This window comes from Grammomys surdaster, unplaced genomic scaffold (genome assembly GCF_004785775.1).
Source record: "Grammomys surdaster isolate TR1022 unplaced genomic scaffold, NIH_TR_1.0 126197, whole genome shotgun sequence".
NCBI lineage: Eukaryota > Metazoa > Chordata > Mammalia > Rodentia > Muridae > Grammomys > Grammomys surdaster.
The window spans coordinates 3,167,593-3,181,545 of NW_021621002.1; the positions used below are offsets into that span (position 1 = coordinate 3,167,593).

Here is a 13,953-nt window from a genome sequence, read left to right on the forward strand (position 1 = left end):
AGCTACAGTTATACTACCATACAGCTGAGTTACAGTTATACTACCATGCAGCTGAGCTATAGTAATAAAAGCAGCAAGTTATTGACATAAAAGCAGTCTTGTTGAGCAATAGAACTGAAGACCCAAACCCAAATCCACACACCTATGGACACCTGAGTTTTTATAAAGAAGCCAGAAATACTCACTGGGGAAAAACATCATTTTTATCAAGTGGCGCTGTTCAAACTGCTTGGCTGCATGCAGAAGAATGCAAACAGACCCATACTTATCCTGCACAAAACTCAACTCCAAATAGATCAAAGATTTCAATATAAAGCCTGATTCACTGAATCTGATAGAAGAGAAAGAGGGAATAGTGTTGAACTCATTGGCACAGGAAACAGCTTTCTGAACAAGACACTGGTAGCACGGGCACTAAGAACAACAATTAATAGGACAGACCTCATGAAACTGAAAAGATTCTGTGTGGCAAAGGGCAAAATTATTCAGACAAAATCACAGGCTACAAAATGATAAACACTTTTTTTTTCTTGTTACCAACTATACATTCCATAGAGGGCTGATGTAAAGGAGTAGTTCTGATGCTAAGGTCCTGTTCCCCAATTAATTCTTCATCTGTCAGTAAAGAAATTCTTGGCCAACTGCTGGGCGGAAGGTACAGGCAGGACTTGAAGTTCCAGGAGGAGGCAGAGGGACGTGAGGGAGGAGAATGGAGTTTGCTTTGATTTGGAGAGAGGAGAACCAGGAAACCAGTGAGATCTCTTGCCACACAAGCTGCTCCTACAGGTGGGTGGTCAGGGGACTTTAGCAACTGAAGTTTAGACCAGGAGGAAAGACTAAGATAAGAAATTGATAAGAGCATGCTTTTCCAGGTGGCAGATAGCAGTGCCCAGCAATTGTGCCACGAAGGCAAGTTAAAACTGAAAAAGTGACTGTCTCTCTTTTATCCAAGGACTCAAGGGAAGCCGAGAGTGGGCTGGTAGTGCGGCCAACCCCAGAGCAAAGGCAGGTAGAGAGTGAACCTACAAGCAACAGGCTAATATCCAAAATATATAAAGAATTCAAAACACTGAACATCAGAAAAACAACACAGTAAAAATGGGGTGGGGGTTCATACAGAATTCTCAAAAGATGAGACTCAAACGGTTGAGAAACACTCAGAGAAATGTTCAACATCCCTAGTCATCAGGGAATGCAAATCAACACTACATTGAGATTTTATCTTACACCAGTTAAAATGGCCATAATAAATTTTAAAAAAAATCCTGACAACTCACGCTGGTAAAGCTCTGAAGTTGGGGGACGCTGGTAGGAATGCAAACTTGTACAGTCACTATGGAAATGAGTGAGGCATCCCTCAGGAAGCCAAAAGTAGCTCTACCTCAAGATCCAAATAAACCACTCTTGGGCCTAAACATCCTATTAAACAGACACTGATCAACCATGTTCCTTCTCCTATTCATAACAGCCAGAAGCTGGAAACAGCCCAGGTATCCATCAACAGATGAATGGAAAAAGAAAAGGTGGTGCATTTACACAATGAAATATTACTCAGCTGTTAAAAACTAATGAAATTTGAAGGGGAAGGGATGGAGCTAGGAAAAAATAAATCATCTTCAGCAAGGTAACCCAGACTCCAAAAAGATAAAAATAGTATGTATTCTCTTACACGTAGAAGTTAGCTGTTAAGTCTTTGAAAAGCAGACTGGTCTGTATAAATACAGTGGTTTCATATATAGTAAACAAGCAAGCAAACAAACAAAAAAGTAGGAGGCAAGGGAATGACCTCCTTAGGAATGTGAGACAGAATAGATAGTTATGGTTGGGGGAGAGTTGGGGAGACTAGGATTCGAGTGTCAAAGAGGGAGGGGGAGGGGATGCAGAGGGAATAAGGGAGGACAGTCAAACATAAGGCCAGTAGAGGAGTCGTATGGAAACCTACTCCAGTAGAAGTAAAATATACACATATATGAAAGAAGTCAAAATGGAATCACCAAATACCAGGGAGACAAAGCTCTAACCAGACATCTCTTCTCACAAAGGAAACCTCCAGTGGAATAGTTTACATCTAATTGAATTGTTCAACAAAGGGTTCCCATGGAAACCCTGAAACAACTTAGGCTATTGCCAAAGTTATTTACTGGTTGTTCTTTACAAACCGACCATAGGGCCCTATTGCTGAAGATAACCCCTGCATAACTCACTGAGCGCAAATAACTTAAGCTAGTGACTACCTAGAGCCTTCACCCCTACAAGCTAGTGTTAGTGGTACTAGAAGGGACTCTGCATGCTACCAAAGAAAGGTAATCCACAACCGAAATACTCTTGGATCTAAGAAGGTGACCTGCCTACATCATATGCTGGTATAATAGAGGCACAGAAGTTGTGGGAGTAACCAACCACTGTCTGATTGGAGTTAAGCCCACTCCATGAAGAAGAAGGAACCCATACCCAGCACTGCTTCTGTGCTGAAGAAACTGAGATTTGACAGGTCATTGACCTAGGGGAAAACCAAATATTACTGTTCCGTTTATGAGAATTAGCAATAAAATGACTCCTAATACCATCCTTCTATATTCATTGATCAGTGTCTTGCTCAGTCATCATCAGAGAAGCTCCTCCCTGCAGTAGATGAGAACAAATACAGAGACACACAGGAGACAATGTGTAGAGGGACACTGGATCACACAGACCCCATTAAACCTGGTTCAGGGAACCAGCAGAGATGGAAGACGCTGGGGAATAAAGGCCTTTTCGACACAATAGGACTGATGCACATATAACTCAAAGATACTGAGGCTGCATGCAGAGGGTCTGCACAGGTCTCAAGCAGATGAGATCTCAGTACCCCATCCCTAACCCAAAAGCCATCTTCAATTAAAAGCCATTGGCAAAAGAAAAATTAGTTTTCTGCAATGGAGTCTCACTGGATATACAAACTCCATTTAAGAGACAGACATTGTGCCGTGTAGTAGATGACTAGCACAAAATGAACTCAGTGGTACTGGAGATATTTTTTTTGTCTTATAATCCTTTGTTTGGGCTTTTTGCTTATATATATATATGGTTCACAAAAGGGCGAGGGGGATACAGGACACAGCTAGACCCGAGAATTCAGGTCTTTCTCACCTGCGGATTCAATTAAATCCTCACTGAAGACATCTGGAAGCAAACTGTGCCCATTCTGAGCATGCATTGCTCTTTCTCATCCGTGCTCTCCAAACACTCGGGAACCAGTTGTTTACAGTGGATTTCACATTGCATTTGGCACTGAAAGTCACCTAGGGTGATCTGACATCCATAAGGAGGCTGCATGTGTTTCACGTGCAAAAACTACACGATTTTATAGTAACAACTGGAGCCAGTCTTCATCTCTGGCATCTGCAGTGGGCCTGGAACCGATTGTCCCACAGGGTGTAGAGAACTGCTGTATCTAAACACACACACACACGCACACACACACACGCACACACAGGACGTACAATTTCATTGTAAGAAAAGGATAAAAGAAATAGTCTGTTTATATTCTTTCTTGCTTATGTCTTTATAAATAAGCTCTGGCAGGAACAAGCAAGTAATGGAAGCAATTGCCTTTGAGAAATGAAGAGAGAGAGAGAGAGAGAGAGAGAGAGAGAGAGAGAGAGAGAGAGAGAGAACACACAGCGGCAAGATAGAGCTCCACGTGAATATCTTTCTAGTGCCTTGATTTCAAAACCACGCATAGGTAGCACTTACTCAAAAGTAAGAGAGACAGGTTGGTAAGAATGCTTACAGAAAGGGGAACTTGAAGCTGGCCAGTGACAGAGAAACAAGGATTCTTGCCATCCTCAAGACCCCAGGGAGGCTGCACAGGAAGTCCCTTTGTTCATCTTGTACCAGCTTACTTACTTACTCTTTGGCTGGCTCATGGCAGGATGAGACTGAGAGAGAGGGTAGTGTGAACTACAAAGGCTGTTTCTGTGAAGCTTCTGCAAAACTCACAGAGGTTTACATCCAAGTGGAACCGCAGAAAAACTCCCCTCTCACCTCTCCTCCCATTGTCAGTGCTCCCTGAAGCCAACAGTTCTCTGGGGACTTGCGGGACAGTTCTGTGAAAACCTTCTGTGATGGAGGAGTCTAAGGAGGGGCGCCTGTCACAAGACTAGAGAAGTCTGAGCTAAACGCTCCTTTGCAAGTCACATCAGCAAATGGATGAGCATCTGCTAAGTGCTGGGCACCACTGTCAACATTATACGGAGGCTGAGAGGATGATGGGATGCAGGCACAGAGAAAGGAAGGGCTTACTAAGATTAGCCTGCCAGTGACTTCGGACAACCCTTCTGTGTCTTCACAAAACCCAGAATGACCCAACTTGGTATTGCTTACATTCTTGCTTTACAGATGAGGAAAGACAGCACAGACAAGTTAATTGTCAGTCTGTGGACACTTAGCTGAACTGTGGTCTTCTGATTTCAAAGTCCTGGTTTCCTTATTCCTGCACCTCAGGCCCTTTGCAGTTGCTTCATCTATGTGGATCTTTTCTGAGCCTTCCAGATGATACCTCAGTGCATCCATTCAGGTCTCCACCTCAGTCTTGGTGTCTCCGGGGAGCCTTGCCACCGTGCCCACACAGAACACAATTCCCACTCTGCTCCTTCTGCCTGCTTGGTTTCCTCCCAGCCCTCACTACCATGAGGTACCATTAATAGACAAAAACAAGTTTTTATTTCTTGTATACTCTGTCTTGACTACAGTGTGGGGTCACAAGGCCAGACATTTGGCTCTGTGGGCTGCATCGACACCAGCACTAAAAACAAAACTTGAAGGAATGGCTATGCCTTCAAGGTGAGGGAGTCATGTTAGAGACAAAACATCCACATGGGACATGTTACAGACACACATACACAAGAGACAGGAGCTTCAAGGACCAGCATAAGGGGAAGCCATTAGGCTTTCCTGGGTCATCAGAGTAAAGGGGCATGGGTCTCTCTCTGAGATACTGAAGTGGGGGTAGCTATAGGCACAGACAAAAGGGTGGAAGGAAAAAGAAGTCTCGTTTGAGAAAATATCTGTGCCAGATTGGTCCTTTTTCTCAGCCAGAAGGTCTTCAAACTCCTAAGGGTTGCTCTATGCTCTCTGAGCAGCAGAGTTCGCTAAAACGGAAGGGAAGCCAGTGTACCACTAGGGTCATGTGTCCATCTCTCCAGATGCTGACATGAAAGTCAAACAAAGGCCAGACAACTTCCTACCTTTCAGTAGGGTCCTGTACAACATTTGAAGGGTTAGCTAAAATCAAATGCCTATGGGAATAATTATCCAAGGCACATTTAAGGTATGAAATATGTCACGAAGCCTAAAATTGACACTTCCTGATTTAACTCAACAAACATACTTCCCAAGCAAAACGCAAGAATGAATGCCACTTTTAAGGTGGTTCCACAGCCGAGAGGTGGCCTGGTAGCACCTGCTTCTACAACCATGTCCCATGCCTACCGGAGGCTCTCCCTAACCAGGGGCCATCTCCAGCACAGGAGAGAATTCTCCCACCGAGCCAACCTGTTTGGAAGGGGTAGAGGTCACTGGAGAATGTGGAGGTAGAGAAAGGGATACCTCGCTCCCCTTGAAATCTAAGGATTGAGAAAGTTAATATTTTATTCCTTTGTAACAAAAGTTGACCCACCTTGTCAACATGGGGATAAGTCAACATGTTCCTGTGGGTGATATGGGAAAGCACATGCATACACAGTGCTGAATCCACTCAAACCCATCAGTTCCTAGAACTGAGATGGATGGATCTTTGCCCTCCAGACTGGGCTCTGCGGCCCATTCCCTTCTAAAGGAACTGCACCTAAGCCAATGGCTCATGAATCAGCAGTACCACCCTGGCCACTGCTTTGTCCTCCCTAGCTGTGAGCAGCATGTTACTGGTACTGTGAATGACTTTCTGGTTCCAACCTGACCTCTAGGTATCATGTGAAGGCTTTGCCTTGCTAATATAATATTATCTTAAAATTTACTGCTTGGCCAATGGCACCATGATAACCCAAAGACAAGGCTTGTGGGGCCCCAAAGCAGGGAGCAAGGTATCTGTGCACATGAGAAAGATCTATGGGGTTTGACAAACTGCAGACATGCTACTTTCATGACTCACAGATTGGGATAGGAACAAAGAACAACTACTATCATATTCCTGTCAGGCGATTTGACTGTGGCAGTTCCACAGATCAAGGGTGTGAGGTTCCAAACTCCTATTTAGAAAAAGCAGCACAAGCTCTGAGTACCTGACCTCCCACTGGAGGAGGGCTCACTGGGAGGGCTCATTCCAGCACTGACTGCATGGTTGCCTTTTGGCCTCTTACTAAAGAAGGTCTCAGAATAGTCCCATAATGGTTGGCTTTTGAACCTGTCATCTCCAGGCTCACATTTCATGCTACTCTGACTTAGTATTCAAACGTGGCTTCCTTGTTATTTTTAAGTGAATTCAAAAGTGGCAATTCTTTTAGGTCATTAACTGCAACACTTCCTCAGTGACTTTGCCTGTGGTTTTGGGGGATTGGTCTTAGTAGTTGAGCTCCAGATGCCTGGTGTTTAGGGATAAGATCATCCCAAGGACATAGCTGAGCAAGTGAGAGTGTTTGTCTCTAAGAGGATTAAAAAGATCTTCTAATCCCACAGGGAAGTAGAGGGAGACCAGAAAGTTGGGGCCACCATGTGACACTGGACTTTCTCCAGTCAAGTCCTGGTCTTATGTATCCATGTGGCCCCACAGCTCCTAGTGCACTCTCTGACTTCAGACAGGGCCTTAATGTGAACTCGTGCATGAATGACTGAATGAAGGGACGCCATCCATACACCACTGGAAAAGAAGGTTTCTAAAATCCTTACTGCCAGATGTGCACGCCTGCTGTGACTATCGTGACTATCTCCTCAGTACCTGTGCGCTTCTTCCCCTTCTGGTGTTTCTCTACATTTTCTCATCATGTTTTTGTTTGTTTGTTTGGTTGGTTGGTTGGTTGGTTTTTCTTTTTTTTTTCTTTTTAAATTGGGTTGATTCACAAGTTGATGCTGGTCGGTTTGGGAAAGTTAGCAGTTACCTACACCTTGGCCACAGAGATGAAGTCAGGAATAGGGAAATGAGGGTGACAAGGGCTGAAATTTAATTCTGATGTTTTTCTTGAAGCATTAATAAACGGGTGGTCTCTGCCTGGTGTTTCTGAAAGCAGTGTCAATACCCTTGGTGGTATTGGGTCTGTCTGAAAATGACATGGGAAGAACATGTTAACACCTAGCTGCAGAAAAATGGAACCAAAAAAAAAAAGAAAGAAAAAAAAAGAAAAATAGGGGTGGGAAGGGTCATGTCTGAACATGCTTGAAGCCGGAGCCTCTGGTGTTTTTAAAGTCAGCCTATGTGACTGGCTGGGATATTCTATTAACTTGCAACCAAGAACATTACATCATCTCCAAGTTGCAGGTACCCAAAGACCACTGAGGAGCCAACTGTGATGTAAAACACTTAAGGGTCTTTATTATGCATTTGAGAGCAAGGCTTCTCAGACTCACTGTCACAGCTGGTCAGAGTGAGGGTCTCGAGTCTAAGAGTTCAGGGTTTTTATTGTGGTTTCAGAAGACTGGGGGAAATCTCTGTACAGGTCAGCAAGTTAATATTTTAAAAACTGCATTTCTGGCATAATCTACAGGAACTGAACACAAGGACAAAACCACCTGACAAACAGGTTGGCTAAGTTATGTATTCTCTGCAGGATGTCTTAAGTTATCTATATGTACCTTAACCCTGCTATTGTGGCCTGACTGCAGTTACTAAGGGAAGTGGGTTGCCATAGGATGCTTGCTCAGGAGGACTTTGTGATTTTTCTTCCTGGAATTGGAGTTTAGCCCTTGGTCTCACACAAAATGGAGTTTTCTCAAAAATGGAGTTGGTTGGGCTTTACAATTACAATCAGCAATAAAACAAAAACAAATTTCTTAAAGTCAGTCTTCAGGCCTAGACTCAGTTTTTGTTAGGAATGACATCAAAACTGGGTCCAGTGCTTCTCAGTGGCATCAGACAGGTGGAGGGAACGGCAAAGCAGAGTCACTGAAAACCGAGATCAACTTTTCATCTTTTTTCCGAGACTATGGGTTTGTGTCTTGTCTCTTACTAGCCTGTAATCTGCAGGTGGATGTGGACCACATTATCTTCATTGATTATTTTAGTATTTATCATTAGGAATACCAGACATGATGATGGTTGCTTCAGTGATGGTAACGCTGAGAGTCTGAAGGTGCAGAATGAGCCTGAGAACCACAAAACAGGAGGTGTTTCAGGGAACCAATACCTACAAAGAATGTCCGGATCCACAGTGCCCAGGAATCTCTTCTTAGTGATGTTCTATAAAGCTTTGTTCAACATGGCTTTGGTGTTCTGTGTGATATATGTCCTTCATTTTTAAAAATTCATTCACTTGGGGGCTCTCAATAATAAATGCCTATTAGTCTGGTGTAATAAAGAACTTGGTATACACCACTAAGTTTGTATTAAACAGCTCAAAACTATCTCCTTCTGCAAGTAAGGTTTTACAATCTTAGATCTAAATGTAAAATTTCAACCTAATAGACTATGGTAAAATTGATATTGTGGACATATAGTTGGCAATGCTCTCCCTAGCTTCCTTGGGAGATAAAAGTGCTTTTAAGAAATAAATTTGGTGGCCCAAGGTCATTTAGAAAAAGAGGAGAGGAATTTGAGCCAATGGCTTGCATTTCAGATAAGCTCCCAATAGTGACATTTGCTCAACAAATATTTATTGGGCTGTTAATGTACGCACGGCAGTGTGCAATGCCCGGTAAGGCAAGAAGCGCCCGACATCTCTTCCTAGGGATATTTTGTTGATTTACTGTCAGAGTACTTCACACTCCATTAGGAAACAAACAAACAAAAACATCCAATTACTAAGTCATTAGAACTGTCTTTTAAAATCGAAGATGGGAAAGTCGAACCCTAGATTGGAAAGGGTCCTTAGAGACGCATACAGCCCCTAGCTTCACAGATGGGAGAACAGGCTCGCGGAATAAAGAATGAGGTGATCCCGCATGTCCCCGAACAGAGAGATGACGGCTATCTATCTGTGAGGAGAACCAAGCTGGAGAGTGCCAGGGACAATGAAATCCATTAGACAGAACCAAGTGACAAAGGCCTCGGTAGCCGGCGTGTTTTTAGATTTTTACACATGAGAGGCATGTGTCTTACAAGCTGACAGAAAGCACACGTCAGGAAGGGGAGGTGTACTGTGCTATGAGCGGCAGGGGCTGTTTGGTGTGTTATGGGAAATTCTTACTCTCAGATTAACATAGGGCTTATGTGTATGGTGTGTGTGTGTGTGTGTGTGTGTGTGTGTGTGTGTGTGTGTAGAGAGAGAGAGAGCCCAGATGTCAATATAAAGTTTCTTCCTTGATCATTCTACAGCTTTTTTTTTTTTTTTTGACAGAGTTTCTTAACTGATCCTGGAGTTCACTGATTAGGCTAGACTGGCTGGCCAGCAGGCCCTAGGAATCCCTCTGTCTCCACCCTGGTGCTAAGGTTAGAGCCATGTGCAACAGTGCTTTACCTAGGTACCGGGTTTCTGAATTGAAGTTCTTAGGCTTGTGAAGCAAGCGGTATGCTGGCTGAGGCATTTCCTCTGTCCCTTAATGGCTGGTTGTATGGACTGCTATATTATTAGAACAAATATATGCATACGTATATGTCTAATGTAGTACACTCTCTAATCGATTTATGATAGGAATAGATATTGGGAAATGTTTGTTAGGCGATGTGTGCTTGTACAAACATCAGCATATATTAATAGAAACCTAGATGGTGCAGTCTAGCACACACATGGCCATGCTGAGGGTATATCATGTCGTAGGTCCAGTCCCTTTTTGGTGGAGGTGCCATTATGTGACAAATGACCACAGTGATAAGCAGACAGACACATACATGGAAAACCTGGGACTTCAAGTTTTGAAACAGGGTCACATCATACAGACCTGGATCTTCTGGAAATCACTGTGTAAACAAGACTGGCCTCAAACTGAAAGAAGTCCACCTGCCTCTACCTCCAGGGGCCTCTACCTCCAGGGTACTGGGATTACAGATTCTATGCCACCGCGCTCAGTTTACCATTTTTAAACAAGTAGAAAAAGAGTCTTGAGTACTTGCAGGCTAAGCATCAGTTTGCCTCTGGACACCTGGACCTTATGTCTGAATGTCACCCACCCCTTTTGGAAAAGCCTCTGCCCTTGATGAGCTGTGATTTCCTTATAAAGGAAGTAGAGACAGCAGTGGTGCCTATCCATCAGGGGTGTGCGGGGAACCTGAGCATCAGTAGCTCAAAGCCCAGGCTGGTCCTCAGTAGGCAGCAGCAGCAAGAAGGCATCAACAGTGATTCTTAACTTAGGGTTGCTACCTAGCAGTGAGCCTGGAGAAGCATCTGCCTCAGGCATGATGGGCTCCATCCTGCTATAGTCCTTCAGGCTTTTAACAGAGAACTCTGGGCCAGACACACAATGTCAGGGAGAGAGAAAGAGAGTTGGAGGTGATAGCCATTACCCGCTTTCCTGACAGGAGCTGCTGGGTGGCTGACGCTCGGACATGATCTACGCTTCTCAAAAGTCACCCCAAGTGAACACTGTGTGTGCATTTTTCAGCAGTTCATGTCAAATGCTATTACAGCCCAGGGGTGATGAGCAAAGAGCATAATTCACAGAAGTCAATACACTTGCCCTTAGTGACTAAATGCACAAAAAATGAAAATATGCCCCTAGACTGAATGTTAGAAAGGCCCCCTCTCTTCTGGAACATTCCTAAAATGGGTCACAAGGGTCAGTGGTTGTTAGAGGTTTGAGTTGGGGCAACAAGTGCAGAGTTAACCCTCTCTGACAGAGACTGACAGCTAACCCTCTCCTCAGTGAAGAGAAGATTTGGGATTAGGCAGGGGGTGCTGCTTCAGGGACTACCCATGTGCACTACATCCCCAGCAAGGGCCTTTCAAGAAGGCAGGCCATTAAAGACTTGCAGAGAGTTTTGCAGCGTTGGTACTCACAGTAGGATTTCCATATTGGAGGTTGGTATTCCTCAGCATCTAGGATGAAGAGAGAGAGAGAGAGAGATCACATCAGACTGCATGTCAACCTGCCAGCCCATGTCTTCCCTGGGGGAGGGACAGCCTGTCAGCTGGACTCACATCCAGCCCCAGGGGCCTCTCCACTCAAGAACAGTTTCAGGCATAGAGGCGGAACGTGCATGGACCACTTGTGGACACATCAACAGTCTCTTCAGATCACTTCTATGACAGAATAAACCGTTTAACAGTTTTCAGAGTCCAGTGAAGACAAAAAAAATTAAGGAATTAACTTGATTGGACTGTCTAGCGATCCCTTCAAATGTGTTTAGTCAACTTGGCATAAGAAACACATAATTCATTTCATAGCTTCCAGACAGATCTTTAGTCCACTTACTAAGACTTGAGGGCAGGATGCAAAGCGGCAAGCATACAATATTAGATGTGGAAAGTTGTGCTGCCAAAGCCACAACACCCCTAAAGCCCTGGGCCTGACAGTGGAGACACTGCTGGCTCTATTGAGATGGCATCGGTTCCTTGAATTAATTTCAGCATGCGACGAGGAATATTCCCAGAGCCACCCAGCAGTGGCAAGTGTCAGGTGAGAGAGTCACAGTCACAGGGAGGATGAAGTTGTTCCTCTTCACTCTCAGAAGCAAGCAAGGGGAAGCGTCGGCTCCTACAGCTCCTGGCCCCTGGTGGATGGTGGAGTCTATTCTCCCTTACAGTTAGCATCGTGGGAGCTCACAGATATGAGCCTAAGGAAGTCCATGCCAGCCTAGACCTTTGGGGAGGAGGGTTTGTCTCAGGTTACTTGTGGCTCAGAAGGAAGCTTGAGTTCTCTAATTTAGCACTTTTAGGTAAACAAGTCCTGCTGGGTGCTCCCCACTCTGGTCCCGTCCCGTCCCATCCCATCCTTGCCCTTAGGCTGTTCTGTTAGGATATTCATAATTTTGAAAGGAATATCATCTGAGAAAGTTTTTCACCCTGAGAAAAAACTGTGCTATTAATTGATCCATACTGACTCCAAAGGTATAAACCTTCCCTCCAAATCCTGGTCACCTACGCTGGTTTAGCTTAAATTAATTTATTTTTACAGTGAATATCTTTTTCCTTTGTCCTATCACCTCTCGGGGCTCAAAGGTCATTGTGTACACCTTAGAAACTGGGGGTACAGGAGAGTACCGTGCACTGCAGTTTGTCCTGTGACCAGACAAATGCTGGCATTGACTCTTTAAAAATTTGTTTCATATTTATTTATTTTATGTGTATGAATGTTTTGCCTGCACGGATGTATGTGCATCACCTATGGTCCCATACCTACAGAGGTCGGAAAAGGGTGTCTAAACCCCTGTTACTGATGATTGTGAGCCACCATATGCATGCTGGGAATTGAACCCAGAACGTCTGCAAAAGTAACCAGTACTTTTAACCTCTGAGCAACCTCCCCAGCCCACTGGCATTAACTTTTAATATCAAGTAAGAGAACAGTGTCTTATAATAATAAGATATTATCCTAAATAGCTGGTTCATTCCACCCTATTTGTACCACAGATCAATGTTAAATATTAGCACGAATGTTTATAAAATATTTTTTTAAATCAAATAAAGCAACTTGCTAAGTTTACAATAAAATTCTTAAACCATTCATCCCATACCTCTTCGCCAGAAAAGACAGGTCCTATATGCTCAAATGTGGATGTCATCTCCAAAAATATTTTTCAAAGATAAATAAAAAACAATACAGGCAAGTGTCTACATATATTTGAGCATTCACACATAGATAGGAACACATACAGATACATACGTTATATAGAAATTAAATCCCCGAGACACTACCTCAGACAATATAGGTAGGAAAAAAACTACCTACCTGTAACATCTTACCATTTCAAGAGAGATTACTCTATGAGGTAAGTAAGTACAACCTCCAGGCTAGATGTGGTGAAGATTGTTCAGTACCTAAGCACTACTTTCTGTAGATGGAAGGGAGGTCGGGAGGCGGAGGAAGTAGCTCCCTAGTGTGGATACAATCCTGGGCGTGGCTTAGATCTGCTCAGATGTTCTCATGTCAGTTTATATGAGACAACCTCACTATCCCTGTCAGGCCTGTCCTGAGAACAACTCAGTATGGCGTTTCACCAGGCACAGCCTCCCCGATAACCTTCCCTCAGGCTGCCCCACCTGCTCCATAAACATTTTTCCTTTGGAGCGCTTGCTTTCTGACGTCAAAGCATCTCAGAGATGAAGAAAGTTTCCCAAAGAAACCGAGGATCTCATCAGCTCCTGGCTAGAACCCGCCAACATCTTCCCTCTGTGTAGAACAGCCTTCGCTGCGGCCTGCAGGATCCTGCCCTGTGTGGAGCCTGCCTCCTCTGAGTCCACGGCGCGGCGCACGCATTTCCCAGTCCCACCTCTCACCCTGCGTGGGATACCAGCCTCTGTGTTCTTAGAACAAATAATGCCTTTCCGAGTCTGCGCCTTCGCTCTGTGGACTATCGACATAAAACGCTCACTAATAGGTCTTGGCATGGCTCATTTGTCCCGTCATGTAGGGCTCAGCCCAAATGTCACCTCCTACGGGACTTGCCCTTAACCCAGTCCCTCTCATAACACACAGCTTGATTTTCTTCATGGCTTCTATTACCATAGAGATTGTTTATTGATTGCTTTTTTATGACTGGGTCTCACCCCACTGTTTGTCAAACTCCATTAAAGCAGGAACACTGTCTCACTTGGCAACGCCAGCCCTTAGAAAGGTGCCTGGCTTATACCAGGCCTTCAGAAACGTGCCAGAGGAACACTGGTGAGCTTCTTGTGAGCTCAGCGGCCACTACCCCAAAACCTAAAACAAAAACGTGTTAAATAAATGAAT

At 44.3% G+C, this 13,953-nt stretch overlaps 1 protein-coding gene across 1 annotated transcript in view; it reads right to left on the reverse strand.

The window, feature by feature from the left end:
- The window catches only part of Chn2 (chimerin 2), a 270,333-nt gene that overhangs the window by 119,832 nt on the left and 136,548 nt on the right, over window positions 1–13,953 (reverse strand). Inside the window, exon 2 of the mRNA XM_028758343.1 lies at window positions 11,061–11,099. Coding sequence (XP_028614176.1) covers window positions 11,061–11,099 — 39 coding nt within the window. The remainder of the gene's footprint in view (window positions 1–11,060; window positions 11,100–13,953) is intronic.